The sequence below is a fragment of the Dermacentor andersoni genome, chromosome 1, assembly GCF_023375885.2.
Source record: "Dermacentor andersoni chromosome 1, qqDerAnde1_hic_scaffold, whole genome shotgun sequence".
Classification (NCBI taxonomy): domain Eukaryota; kingdom Metazoa; phylum Arthropoda; class Arachnida; order Ixodida; family Ixodidae; genus Dermacentor; species Dermacentor andersoni.
In genome coordinates, this window is record NC_092814.1 from 306,626,313 (window position 1) to 306,641,745 (window position 15,433).

Below are 15,433 nucleotides of genomic sequence, written 5' to 3' on the forward strand. Positions count from 1 at the left end.
CGCTCGTCGTTAGCGCTCGTCGTTGGCTCTCATCCTGTCTACTTATTGTCTCTGTCTGTGTCACTTCGCGCTACAATTCAAGATCATGATGGATATCTATATGACAAGCATTGGGCGCACTCCAAGCCTAACGTGCTGCGGTATGGACGTAGTCAAGCGCAGGCCGGGTGAATTCCGACGGAGGCAGCTGCGCGTGGCGTGTAAGCAAGGAGTTTGTCGCAAGCGTGCACCCACTTTCGTCACTCTCACTCATGCTGGTCAGCGATCGAGTTGTGTGAAACGATGGTATCTGCATTCTATGGGCATTGCGAGCAACCAAGCAGTACTGCTGAACTGCTGTACGTTGTCAAGGATTGGAAATTCCGGCACCAACTAGGGGTGGCTATACGGCAGAATGACACACCACACGCTTGGTGTATAATTTGTAGCACCACACACTTGGTGTAACTTTTTTACTGATGTATCGGAGCCATCCTTTTACAGCAGATCTGTCAACAAAAATTGGGTTCTATTCAGAGATAAGTTGTATGCATTGATTGAAAGGCACATTCCTCTTGTTACTATAACTAACGATAATTCCAACCCATGGTTTGCTAAAACTCTTAACAGAATGAGAAACAAGAAAAAAACGCCTATATGAAAGCGCGAAGCACTTACAAACAAGATTGGCTTGGGATAAATACAAAAGCTATCTAAAAGGGTACTGCACAGCTATATTTGTCGCCAAGGATAAACATTTCTCAAAAGACCGACCAGGAATTCTTACAAGCAATCCAAGAAAATTCTGGAACATACTAAACCCTAGTAATAAGCGCAGTAATATTTCATTGCGGGATAAAAACAACTCACCTATTCCTCACAGTCAATGTCCGACAGCATTCAACTCATTTTTCACATCCGCCTTTACAAGAGAAGATATTTCTAACACACCGTTTGTACCCGATTTGGATCTCCAGTACATGGCTCCCATCACTATCACTTTAAAAGGCATAGTCGATCTTATAGATAACCTTAAAATGTCTTCATCCTCTGGCATAGATGGTATAAGGGATGGTATAAGATACTAAAAAACACAATACTAGTATAGAACCAATATCCTGCTACACCTATTTAACCAATCCCTTACAACTGGTATGCTTCCTACAGACTAGAAGATAGCAAACGTAGTGCCTGTCTTTAAGAAAGGTAACAAGAGTTCTAGTGAAAATTATCGTCCTATATCACTAACGTGCATTTGCTGCAAAATGTTAGAACACATTATCGCATCCTATATATATTCTCCTCTTGAATATAATAATTTTTTACGCGAAACAGCATACTTTCCGAAAAGGATTTTCTTGCGAAACCCAACTATATACTTAAGTTCACGTCAGACTTGCACTTTTATGAACAATAATAAACAAATCGACTGCATCTTTTTGGACTTCTCGAAAGCACTCGATCGTGTAGCCCATAGTCGCCTGATATTAAAGCTCTCTGCAATTAAACTTGACTCACTAGCCCTATCATGGATTCGCATTTTTCTTTCTAATCGCGAACAGTTCACTGCCCTGTCTGACGTCACCTCCGGTGCACCTCAAGGCCATGTACTTGGACTTCTTCTCTTTTTAATTTACATTAATGACTTACCGAATAATATATCCTCTTCTGTACGATTATTTGCTGACAACTGGATTGTATACCGTTCGATTAAAGGGGTTGGGACACCAAATTTTGAGGCTATAAAAAGCATGTTGTAGGCTGCTTCCGTATGCAAGGACACCCAGAACGAGGTATTGGACGCTGCAAACATTTCAAAATAATTTTAATTCAGCTCCAAAAAGTCATTAAAAACTCCTTCTCGTAGTCGAGACCCATCGCTAGCGCGGCAGTTAGTACGTCACAGAGGAGGAACGAAAATATTGACGTCATAGCACACTAGCACAAAAACGTGACGTATGATGAGTAGCGATGAAATGCCGATTACGGAGCCTGCTGAGCTGAGCGACCGAGCATAGCCTCCACTATGACCGAGCTACAGGCATATAGAAATCCTTTCTTAATGCAGAAGGGGTAAGGCGTGCAGACACGGACACAAGAGGAGAGAAGTGGACAACACGAACGCCACACGGCGTCCCGCGAACGGCAAACTGCGTGCGGCGAGTTGCCGTGCGGACGGGCCTTTACACGTTTGGTGTAACACTAGCCGGCCGACTCCGAAAGGGACCTATGCGGCGTTCGTGTTGTCCGCTTCTCTCCTCGCATAGTCGCATAGTTCGGCAACTCGGAGCGGTCTCTCGTTCGCTTGGCCTTTCTCAATGTGAGGGCCAGTGCACGTTACCGGCACGGAAACTCGCCGCACGCCGTTTGCCGTTCGCGGGCCTCCGTGCGACGGCGGTTTCGCTCGCGAACGGCGAGATTTCCTTGCCGTAGAGAGGACGGGCCCGGAACCCATTTGTGCGGCAGCCGTACGGCGAAGCGGCCAATCAGCGACCGAGGAGTGGTCACTCTAGCATTAGGGTGCCTCGATGCGCGCGCCCCCGCTTAGGGTGAGGTCACCCTTTGAACCAGCCGGCGCCGCCTAAACCTGTTTTCGCGCGCTCCCTCCGCCATTGCGTTGCCCGCGTCGACTTCGCCGCGCTGCTGTGCGGGCGTCCTCGAAACGCTGCTGCGTTCGCGCGGCTTTCATCGGCGTAGAATGCCTGGATGTTGTGTTCCTCAGTGCTCCAACCATTCGAGAAATGGTTGGAGGATGTTCCATTTTCCAAGGGACCCAAAAAGGCGGCTTCTGTGGCTGGTGCGAGTCAAGCGTGACAAGTGGCAACCGACGAACTCCTCGTGTGTCTGCAGCGTAAGTGCCACATGTTGGTTCAGTGCTGTTTTTGTTGCGATTTATTTGTATTTTGTTGCGTTTGGGCAGCTAAGTGTCGTTCAATATTCTTCTTGCTCGGCTTAAAAAAGCTGCGTGAAACACTAAAACAAAGTAAATGAGTTTCACTACAGCGCGGTACAGGCCATTGTCTGCCGCTTGCTTGTTCGCATCCGAAATTGCACGACACGTGTCCGCTGGGGAATACGTACCACGCGTGCTTTCGCCGCTTCTTTTCATTCAAAGGTAATTGCCTTTACTAGGCGCTTGCCAGCGAATTGCGGTCTGGGCCCAAACATTGCATCAAGGCACAGAGCATGAGGACAAGCAAGGGCACATAAGCTGTGGCAATTACTGTGCAAATGGATGGTCCAGGAACCAATTTTGATTAATTCACTCACGATTTCTGAAGTTGTTTTTGACATGTGTGCGGCGTTGGGTAGCTTCCGCTGCCTATTAACCGGACGCTTCGTCCTACGACGCCGCATTATGTCAGTAAATGAGATTAACAGAGATCGTTGTTATGTGCAGATTGAGGCGCTCATTCGAGTAATTCGCCTGATATTTCGACTAATTTGTTCTTTGGCCTGTTAACCCGACGCTTCGTTCTGCGATGGCGGATTAAGTCAGTGAATGAGATAGACAGGATATGTTATGTGCAGATTGAGGCTCTCATTCGAGTAATTCGACTGATATTTGGACTACTGTGTTCTCTTGCGTGCTGCCTTCATTGTTTTCATTATCGAGCCGGAAATGCGCCGCTAATTTCAATATCAAATTCATCTGAAGGCTCATTTCGAAGCCAGCAGCTTCGAACAGAACCGCGCGGATGGGTGGAAGAAGCTCAAGCCTAATGCTGTACCAACGGTGTTCCCATTCAAAGGTGAGATGCCTCCTGACCCTGGTATTTGTTACCACGTTGCTTATCGGCTCATTATCTACATTTGAAAAAGTTATGTGAGGAAACGATTCATGCGCATACATATTAAATTTTCTGGCGCGCCTTCTATTCTGCTTTTAGTTAACACAATCTTAAATATATGTAATGGGCATTTTTTCTTATTTATCTGTTTCCAGAACTTCCTAAAGAGCGAAGGCCACCAAGGGAACGAAATGCACACGTGCCTGCATTATTCAGTGACGACGCAGCCGCACACAATTCTTCACGAGAAGTGAGAAACGTTCTTCCCTCAACTACGCAGGAATTTTCTCCCGCTGATTCTTCGTCAGACGGGGAGATAAATGAGAGATTGGCGGCTACGGAAACCAACAATGCTAATGGGCAACTTACTTCGACCCCCAGGGATGCACGGCTTCAAGAAACTGCAATAGTTACTGCGACCCAACCCCTCGATTCTGAGGCAGCTGAGCTTAGGAAGAAGATTGCAGATCTCACAGCAGCCAATAATAAGCTTAGACAACATCATAACGAATCTAAGAACACTGTCAAAAAACTACAGATGCAGGTACGCAAGCTGCAGAAAGAGGCAACTAATTTCTCACGAAATACGAAGTTTTTAAATGAAGACCAAATTCGTGCTCTTTCTCGGAACAACAATCATGGTAATTCGTGGTCAGCGCAAACAGTAAAGCAAGGTCTAAAAATTAAATTTGCTTGTGGAACCACCGGGTATGAAACACTCAGAAAGATTGGCTACCCTCTTCCATCCAGCAGAACGTTAGCAAGAAGAATTCAGGGCCTGAAGTTTCTGCCAGGTATCCTGCATGAAGTGATCGACGTCATGAGGTCGAAAGCAGAGGGAATGGAGGACGTGGAGAAAGACTGCGTTCTCTTTTTAGATGAAATGGAGATAGCACCCGGATTTGAACTCGACCGTGGCGAAGACGTGCTTCTGGGAGGAACGACGTTGCCCTCAAAGCCTGAAGAGCCAGCCAATCATGCTTTGGTGTTTATGCTAGGTGGGGTAAACCAGAGATGGAAGCAAGTGATAGCCTATGAATTCACTGGTAGGCACGTGGACGGCTCTGTACTCAAGGCATATGTCCTGGAAATAGTGCAGATATGCAGCCAGATTTCTCTAAGAGTCCGTGTTATCACATGTGACATGGGTGCAGCAAACCGCGCTATGTGGAGAGAATTTGGCTTTTCGAGCCACCGCCATTCGACAACTTCGTGCTCAATACCTCACCCAACCTTAAAAGGGAAGGAACTTTTTTTCATCTCGGACCCGGCACATGTCCTTAAGAACCTGAAAGGACAGCTTCTAAGCTCAAAAGTTTTCACACTCAGTGATACTACAGTAAGCAGGAACGGACTGACGGCCTCGAAGGTGAAATTGGAGCATGTACAGGCCGTCTTGGATTATGACGCAGCCAACGAACTTAAGGTAGCACCAAATTTGTCAGAAACCCACATTAGTTGTGGGCACTTCACCAAAATGAAAGTAGGAGTCGCTGTCCAGCTCTTCCGTGAAGCCCCACCAGCTATTCGGTTCCTAATAAAAGAAGGAGTGATTGAGCCAGAGGCCGAAACAACAGCGTGGTTTATGGACCTCGTTTCTAGGTGGTATGCCCTCATGTCATCGCGTCATCCCACCATGGCGCTAAGCCGCAGGAACATTACTAAATATCATGCCGCCTTGGACACACTACGCACGGCAACAGACACCATCAGAGAACTGAAAATGGGCACTGGATCTCAGTGGAAGCCATCGCAAGCAGGGGTCCTAATTGCGACAACGGCTGTCCTTCGCCTTCAAGAAGTGCTTCTTGGCAGTGAAGGGTATGAATTCCTCCTCACGAGCAGGCTGTTGCAAGACTGCCTAGAAAACCTTTTTTCTGTGGTGCGGCTCATGAAGCCAGTGCCCACTGCGTATGACTTGAAGTGTGCACTCCGACTCGTCAGCGTCAGCCACTTTCTTCACACTCCGAGATCAACAAGCTACGAACTTGACGACCGCGAATACCTTGTCGATCTGCTTGCACATAGCAAGAAGGAATGTGCAGAAAGCGAAGTCGATGAAATCAACGACACGGAAATTCTGTTCATTGAAGAGCTCACGTCAACCGAGTGCCGCATCTTGTTTTACCTTGGCGGTTTTATTTTGAAAGGAATTTTGAAATCTATAACTTGTCCGCAGTGCAAGGCTGCTCTCCTTGGCAAGCCTGACGATCAGTATGCTTCCCTGACTGCACTCAAGGAATACGTCAGGGATGGGCAAAACCTCGTATATCCAAGCGCTGATGTCATGAAAACTTTAAAAAACTACGAGGAACATTTCACCGCTGTCAACTCATGGTGCACAGGCAAATTTTTCACCATGAAGTCGCCACTTCGTTCTCTGATAGCCTATCTCGAAGGCATAGACAAACCCTCAGTGAACACATGCATGGCTCACAAAGAACGAATAAGCAAAATGCTGACTGCTGCATATGCCAGAGTGAGGCTCCGAATTCATCTCCGACAAATTCCGAGCACTCATCCTAGTGGCCACGGAAGCAAGACTTGTGCAGGGGTCAGCCTTGCGTAAGCAAGCTGGAATCTGCAGTTCTGCGAGCCTTTTCCTTCAAAGTCTGAAGTCTGCATCTATATATATAGTGATCACAACTATTTTATCAATTACGGTCTATTTAACATAAATGTCGACTTTTAAAAAGTGCAATAATGTTCAGTGTTCACGTTCCCATTAAACACAAATCTCTAACTTTGTGTGTTTTCATAAGCACTGAATAAATGATTTCATGTTTGCTTGGGTAACAGCTTTTGTATTCATCTGGCTGTTACCAGACGAAAAGGGGACTTTATATTTTATTACCGTTGCTGATGCTGTTTCTTCAAAGCGTGCAGAACCAAGACGTTGTTGCATTGACCGCGTCGGCTGAATTTTCTTACCGATCAAATTCACTCACTTGCATTGGGACATCAGTGAGGTTTCCCATGCAATCCTGTTTACCGCGCCTCCGTTCACGAAGAAAAATGCCCATTCAGCCTTTTAACGCCCTCCGCATAACAGCGCGGGAGAAAGGGGGTTAGCCCCAGTCGCTGCCGAGCGTGAGATAGGGAGCCGGAAAGCGGAGGAGTCCGTTCTCCGCGAGAACGAGCATGCAGTGGGAACGAGAATGGCGGCCGCCGTAGCAGACGACGCAGATGTCCTCACCCTAAGCGGGGGCGCGCGCATCGAGGCACCCTATCTAGCATCGACGGCAGCTTCACCGCCTCTGATCGTTCAGCGCCGCCGATATCGTCGCTAGGCCTTTTCCGGTTCACTTCAAAGCTAAAGCTTACGGCGCTTCGGAATGAATCACCGACTCTCACAAGCCGCAATATTTTCTTTCCGTTGTTGTCGCTCTTCGCAATAATTATAATAATCGCGACATACACTTCGAATCGCCAGTTGTTGACCTCTGCTGGCAGAGCACGCGTATGCGCGAGCAGACGACGCAGCATACTTTTACGTCACTGTTTTCGTGGCCCACGTGACCAAGCCATGTTGCGTTTCCTCCTCTGTGACGTCATAGCATCCCCCGGAGCCCAGAAACCGAAACCGAGATCGCTCGGTATAGTAATGCTATTATTAAATTATTTATCGGATATATATGAATCCCGCTGTGTGTATCGTGCTCCCTGAAGCATGATGCAACGCTTGAATCAACAAACGCATGAACGAAAATTTTGATGTCTCCACCCCTTTAACTGTTGCGCTGACCACGCGGCACTCCAGAATGATCTTGCACATATCAGTGATTGGTGTGCTACGTGGCTCATGTCCCTAAACACGAAGAAGTGCAAACTAGTTTCCTTTTCTCGAAAAACTGTTAACTCTCACTTTTGTTATCATTTGGGTTCTAAGATAGTTGACCACACCACAGAATATAAGTACTTAGGAGTGCTCCTTACGCACAATCTTTCATTGACTAATCACATAGCCTCCATTTTAGCTAATGCCTCCAGATCATTAGGATTTCTGCGCTGCAACTTAAGAACTGCACCTTCACCACTAAGAAAACAAGCTTACATAACTATTGTACGGCCACAAATTGAGTACGCCTCTTGTATATGGCCTCCTCATCAAAAATACCTCATCGAACTCCTGGAGAGCATCCAGAATACAGCAAGTCGTTTCATTTCAAAAAAATTATAGTACCAAGTCAAGTGTAACCCAAATAAACGTCGATCTTTCATTGCAACCACTAACTACTCGCCGTGATATTGCCCTTCTATAATTATTTCATAGATTCATTCACACAGTTGGCCTAACCTTATCAAACCTGAAGAAAGCATACACGGCGTCACAAAGACTGAACAATCAGTTCAGCTACACCCGAATTTATGGCAACCCACACGCTTTTAATTTTTCAGCTGTGCCCCGTGCGGTGCGTTTATGGAACGCTCTCCAAGAAAACATCGCTTTCCAATCTAAACACAGTGCATTTCGCAATCTTCTAATCGATGAATATGCCCGTTAAACCGTCTAACACGTCTCGCCTTCTTTTAATTTCTTTCCTGCATTTTTCTACAAGTTAATAAAAGCATTTCAGTGATCCTAATTTTTTAATATATACTTACTACTGTATACATGCAAAAACGTTTATAATGTTATTACGCTATTATGTTATTGTGTTTACCGTTTATTGTTATTGCTCTACATATTGTATTTGCTGATGTAGTATTAATTTTCCTTGTTGCGTGAATATTCCTTTCATTATACTGATATTTCTTTTTTTCCGATTCCATACTTATATGTTACTGTATTTCCCCCCTGACACAATGCCTTCTCGAAGGCCTGTAAGATACATGTACATAAATAAATAATTATACTATGAAATTGGAGCATTTCATAAGTCAGAACGCTGATCTGTTAGCCGAGCCTGAGCAAATGACAGTGGTTTTGACTGAAACTGAAGCAGTGGTTTCGAGTAGGTCACGTAGCATGGCTGAGGCGGTAGTAAGTTGTAATAATAAATCTGCGGCCTTAAACGTATCGCTAGAATGCACTGTAAAAAGATGATACGTTGTTGAAAGACACAACAAGGCTGTAAATTCAAAAGCTAGCCGCTCTTGTAAAATAAAACATTAATTTTGCCTTAGGAGCAGAAAAGAGGCATCATGGAAGGCTGCATTTAAGCGCATTCTCAACAGCATCGTAATGGCTGTTTTACAGAATCACTGCGCTATTGATTTATGGAAATAGCTTGTCAGGTAGGTGGACCACTATGTGGCACATTGACGCGTGGTAGAACTGCGCTTAAAGACACGCAGTTCTTTTCTCGCTGTTTCTTATTATAGGAAGTAACTAAATCATAATGAAACACTTATATACCTGCATACCACAGTATTTTAGCCTGTCTCCGATAATAAAAAAATACATATGAAAATGAAACAGTTCCGGTCCTGAACAGCCAGCGGCGATTCCTTTGCACAAGAGGAAGCGCGAAGTAGTTACATATTCTATTAGTGTAAGAGGTCTCCAATAAATGAAAAAGAAAGCCGCAGTTTCGCCCGAAAGGCGAAGCACCGATTGCGATGACAAATTAGTAGATAGCTATACTTTGGAGATCGCAGAAAGATGCCGTCGTCCTGCAGTGGTCATACAATAGGATAATGATGATGATGATTATTATGATGATGACGAGGATGATACGAAATAAAGATGGTAGTTTTATCTTCCATATAAGCTTGTAAACGCTCGTTTACTAACTAAATTAACAATAATATAATCTCTGCGTGTCTGTTTCTACGTCCTCGTTCAGTCACGCTGACACATTCTATGATGGATTCAAACGAACTAGTCCGCCAACGTGTTTGAAGGAAATTAACAAGCACGGTGTCATACGCGCACAGGTAAACATGAACACATCACCCTCGATGAGCGCAGAAACTCGCTGTCAAAATGCTTGAGTGAGGAATCGCGGCAGCAGCAGTGATCGACTTGACCTTCGTGCGTCTCCCGATTCAGCGCGAACGAAGCGCCGAAAGCGCAGCGCATAGGAAGCTACCGGCACTTCTCGGACTCTGCAAACATCGCCCATCACTTTGAACAGGAGGCCCGTGCGGGCGCGCTATTTGGTCACGCCGCAGATCGCTGTCAAGGTACGGCGTCCGCGCGCCGTATATAAGCAGCAGCCGCCGTAGAAGAACGCCGAACACTGTAATCCCAGCTCTCGTGTGTCGTCCGCGCTATGTCTCGTCTACTGTAAAGTTGAGTAGCAGAAACGAAAAAGAAATTATCTGAATCTACTTCAGCACCAGATATTTACAGCATTTACCCTTTACGACACTTGCGCGACCCTTCGAGTGCACCATACACTTCTGGCATTTTTCTAACGATATCAAGCAAAATGGCACAAGGTTCAATATAGTCGCGATAATGTAAAGCGGTTGATACATTACGCCAACTGTGTAGTATTAGTTACGTGAAACAAGGACACCATGCTGCCCATTTTACTTTCTTTTACTAAAAGTTTTGGTGGAGCCCAATTTATGTTAATTTTTGTTCATTCATTTCTCACGTTTGCGGTTCGTCATAAATACATTTAGTTATTCTTCGGCGGAGTGAAGAAGTGAGGCTAGCAGACAACATGCGAGCAATTCTTCGTGGTCACCAGCGTGATGGCAGCATATCTTCGCGGTTCGGGCACTAGCATTTTGTGCGCTGTGCTTTTAAAATTCATATAGTACGCAAAGCCACGCAGTCCGGTGTTCCCGCTAACTAGTTTCAAAATGAAACGACGTATACAGTCAGCGGCCAGGCAAAATATTTTCCCGACTTTAATGCACTGAAACACTCGAATCGCGTCAAACGAAGCAACAAAATCAATACTGGATGCAATGTGCCCTGATTTCCGGCGGGGTCACATGCCAGCATCGAAACAAATAAAATAAAATGAAATATTACGTAACAGAGAAAAGTCGCACTTTCCGATCACTTCAAGGCAATAAACACTTGATCGTTGCTAAGAGCTAACGTACCGTCGCTGAGTGAGTTTGTTCAGAACTCACGCGCGCTATTTTTTTGACAGCGAAGCTGTCCATGACTAGGGCATTTCCGTCGTCTGCGAACAACCATCGTTGGCGCCCCTCGGCGCAACCACGCGAACGCGCTCGTGCCACTGCTCACGCGTTCGTTGTCGTCGTCTGCTTCCACAGCTGGCTCCGTTGCCGCTCATTACATGCTTAAGGGGGTACGAACCATTCATCGGCAAGATGAAACTATCATCATGATCCACAGCAACAACTATCGTCAACAGCAATGGCTCGAGCATCGCCGTCTTCTGCCACAGCTGCAGCTCCGTTGCCGCTCATCATTCCAGCGTAGAATTTCATTTCTCTTCTGTCGTGGTTATGGGGAGGCCGCGTTGAATTTTTCTTTTGTATTATTATTTACGGTGGTGCGAACCATTTCCTAAGGAGGTATTAGCCGTTCATTGTCTTACGTCACGAAGGGATTTACTAACAGAGGTAATACGAGAAACTGTGTGCGTACCTATCGTTACGATGACCACCGATCAGGACACTAAATATGTTTGTACCTTTGTTCAGAGTTCTATGCCACATCTCTGTCGTGTGCTAAGCAGCTTCGCTGGTTATCCACCTTCACAGAGTGGAATAGCTGCACGGCGAATTTCTTTTTTTTTCTTTTCGCAGCGACAGCAAGAACAAATGCACTGCGAAAGGGCGAGAATAGACAATAATACATATGACAAGCACACTGGCTAGCCGTTACGTGTGCTATAACTAAATACTAAAGCTAAATTTAAGACACAGATCACACATGGTCTCACAAAGCGCAACGTATGCTTCAATTTCGGAAGACGTAGTTGCTAAATTTTTGCCAATGTCCATGCGCATGAATTTCCTTTGCGGGCATTGCCGTTTTGTTGTGTCACAAACACGCTGAAAGTAACGAGTACAATATTACGTCGCGCACTCTCTGTAATGTATTAAAAAAAAAGAATTACTCAACTCTTAAGACTGGCGAGAGAAGAAACGGAGCAGTGCAGACATGCGTTGACTCGAATGGTAGTCATCGTCAGTATGGCGCGGGGCATCAAAGCAGTATCATAGACAGAGCGTCGTGCTTGATGTATGCAAGAAGCACCATGTATGAAACGAAAAAAAAATAACTCTAAAATGTTATTTTATAGTTTCTATGTTGTTAAAATAATTTAGAACGGTTATATTTGAGTTCTGACTCGATTTGTATGTTGGATACAAGAAAGAACAGAAAGGTTTTTTTTTTGCTTTTAACAGGTTTCTGTCATAAATCATTTACAGAAAATATCTGTGAATTTTCTTTAAATATACAGCGATGTTCTGCAATGTGTATAGCGACGCCAAATCTCGTGGAAGTAACTATATTTGCGAACGTGATAACTCGAGAATACCGCAATTTCATAGCGGCGCTCCATTTTTCAGTGCGTTCTGTCTAGCTGTATGTTGGCTATGCTGCTACGCACTTGAGTTACTGTGTTAGTGGGCGTTGCGGTGACTTTTGTCTTCTTGTATATCAAAGTCGTGCTGAGATTTGCGCATCTTGTGTACCCCGGTATGCGATGCGTTCGCCTCCTGGAGTGGGATAATTTCTGGCTTAGTTTCTACTTTCTGCACGTGGGCCATCGCATGCCAAATGCTAAATGCATTCCTGAGATATATTTTTGCGAAGCAGGATTTTTTTCTGCCTGTGCACCACTTTAATTGCGCCCTTAGGAGGAAGACATGAGGTAAAAGAAAGAATAATAAACAATGAATTTAAATTTAAAGCCAGCGAAAATTTCATCTCTGTGTCTTAGGTAGATGGTGCTTTAACATGCAGTCTTTGATGTAGGCCCAATTTGAACATTATTGTATATATAATGCGAGCAAAAACGAAAACTTGGGGCGCCTTTAAGGTTTTTCTTAGAAACATCAGATTCATTCGTAGTTGTTTTGTAAACTATTCTTGGCAGTATTGTGTCCCGTTGATAGGCTAAAATGTTTTGGCATGCAACAGTCACGACATATTGGAGAAAAATGTCCAAAGTTCGCAAAAATTTCATTTGTGTCACGTTTTCACCTGTAAATTCCGCGTTAATGGGGAACACGTAGAAATATTAAAGGTTTCGTGTTTCATAGAAGGAGCTCCTATCACTTGTTTCAGAAAGTTGCCTCGGAGTAATTTGTTTTAAGCGAGAAAAAAAAAAATCACCGATGATTACAATATTCCCTGGGGCGAAATTTGATCGCACCTCTATACGTGTTTTCATTTCACGATATATTGGCTGGCGCGGACAATCTGTCTCGTGCGGAATGTGGCAAACGGAGCGAAGTGCGGCGCGACTGCCTCGCTAATCGAGAGATCGCGAAAGGCAGCGCGTGGGTGATTTGTGGGCGCGATTCCCAGCAGCAGCCGTAGATAGACTTCCGCTCATGCAACACTTTGTTTCCATATATGGTATCATTGGACGAGCTCGCCTCATGCCTTATCGATGGTTAAAGCGGTGAACAGATGACGCGCGCTACACTGACGCCAGCTCTTTGCGATCGTAGCTGCAGAACATGTCTTGCGTGGCACTACGCCTTACTTCTCACGCTTTCGCCGTACTCTTTTCCTACGCTTTCCGCCTCATGGCTCCGCTGTACCCTCCTCCTGCACTTTCCTCCTCACACTCTTCCCTATCGTCGTCTTACATCCTCCGCGGCGTTTCGCGTTCGCTCTTTCATCCTTCGCTGTGCTCGTTCGCTCGGTTACGCCGAGGGACGCCGACGCTCAACGCAGGAACGGGCAACGAAGGGCTGAGCTCTAAACCACGTTTGAACTTTGGTCGCTACTCTTACTGGGCCGTTGACCAGAGGTGCTATAAGGTAAAGCTGTTGTAAACTGTGTTTATTCCATTTCTGCAATCAATCCTGGCCGATTGGCTGAAGATTATCTGGCCACCCCCTTTCACCTGTTTGTCACTCAAAGCCACGGAAACCGCCAAAACTGATATGACGCTTAGACAATGATTATGCATGATTAGGCCAAACAAAACAAAAGTAAGTATTTCCTATTCTACATATTTTTGCCATAACCCTCCACTATTGGTCAAATTGGTATTGATCGCCCTGGCACTGGCTACTGGGAGCTGCAAGAGAGAACGGAAAATTTACGTATAATAAACATTTCTGAATGGCAATGTAACGTGGTCGAACCTTTTCAGCACGTTTACGACATCACTCTGCCAACTCTCCTTCGCTGTGTATTCGTTTTAAACGCATTTTCACCGTCCCATTGCACGCCGCCGCGATTTTCTACAAGCCACCCCATGCTAAGCACAGGGAAGAGGGCCAATCACAGACGCCTACACCATCCTCCTTCCAGCGATTGCCACAGAGGGCGAAAAATCAACCGCAGCATTTACCGCAGCCCGTTCCAGCATGATGCGCGTAAGTGGAGCTATAGCAATTTGCTCTTGTAGTTTGATTCGTATTCTTCCTGCTAGAGGCACTCAACGCGACTAAATACACCTATGAATGTATCTATAATAATTGACAAGCATAGTTAACATGTCAGTTTTTACAAAATGAGTAAGCCATTGTTTTTATCCCACTTTTGTTATTAAAGTCTGTGCTTTATTACTTGAATATAGGTTTTGATACCTCATTGACGTGCTATAAGCAGCAGCCCATTGGTATCAATTACAGTTCGGGCCGTTCATCGACTCAATAGCACGGCTGTAATATTCGTCAATGGGGCGGTCCTTTACTTAGCACGTGCTGGTGCGCGAGTTGGTTATACATGATTACAACGAAAGCGCCAAATAAAACAACGGACGAAGGAAGGTGACACGGGACAACCACGTAGGCGCACTAACAACTGGGCGTTTTATTTCTTAACAGAAGGGGTAAATAGCTGCTGCCAAGGATCAAAACAACCAGAAAAAACAGTGCCGTCATCAGGATCGCATAAGGAAAACACGATACAAAACAGCTTCTAAGTGCAGCTCCCAAGGTGCGCCACTTCCTTTGTCGATAGAGAAACGGAGGGTTCACTGATACAAGCATCACCACGCTTCTTGATCTCAAGCGCTTCCAATATCTCCCTTGTCAGTTGATCATCAGCTCTGTTCAATGCACAGGTTCTATTAAAATCTTGAATGCATTTGTGAGTTTTACAATGAGCACTAATATGACCGGAGAGCTGGTTTTTCATCTTAACTCGATGCTCATAAAATCTGTCATTCAGACATCTGCCCGTTTGGCCTACATATGATGAACCACACAAGGAAACCGAATAAACTACTTTCTTTACAGATCTGACATGCTTCTGCGCATATTTTTCTGCGCACACCTGTATTTATTGAAGTGAATGTTAGGAGAGGTTGGTGCCTTTATGGTGGCACCGGCTACTCCTTGTCACTTGGCAAACGAAACAAATTTGCGTAAAAAAGGAGAATAGCGACACAAAATATAACACTCAGTAGAACACCGGATCAATAAAAAATATACAGTCCAACAGTACATTAGTCGCAAAGTTCTGTGTATTAGTTCAGTCCACGTACGCATATATAAAGTCAGATGTTTTGAACAACCGAAACACACAACACATGTAATAGACTGCAAGTACAGAACAGAACAATACATATTGCGTAAAAGTTGCGATCACC

The 15,433-nt window shown here is 45.1% G+C and overlaps 1 protein-coding gene across 1 annotated transcript; it reads left to right on the forward strand.

The window, feature by feature from the left end:
* The first annotated feature begins 2,506 nt into the window (after positions 1–2,506).
* On the forward strand, positions 2,507–6,566 carry LOC129380527 (uncharacterized). The gene is made up of 3 exons (XM_055061779.2): positions 2,507–2,830; positions 3,638–3,731; positions 3,926–6,566. The coding sequence occupies exons 1-3, from the start codon at positions 2,678–2,680 to the stop codon at positions 6,337–6,339; spliced, it is 2,661 nt and encodes an 886-aa protein (XP_054917754.2). The 5' UTR covers positions 2,507–2,677; the 3' UTR covers positions 6,340–6,566.
* The last annotated feature ends 8,867 nt before the right edge of the window (positions 6,567–15,433 follow it).

Bases quoted from the DNA above. Each gene is read 5' to 3' on its own strand.
- LOC129380527 (XM_055061779.2), top strand. From the start codon at position 2,678: ATGCCTGGATGTTGTGTTCCTCAGTGCTCCAACCATTCGAGAAATGGT. The intron at 2,831-3,637 runs GTAAGTGCCACA...ATTCATCTGAAG, and splicing joins ACTCCTCGTGTGTCTGCAGC to GCTCATTTCGAAGCCAGCAG. The intron at 3,732-3,925 runs GTGAGATGCCTC...ATCTGTTTCCAG, and splicing joins AACGGTGTTCCCATTCAAAG to AACTTCCTAAAGAGCGAAGG.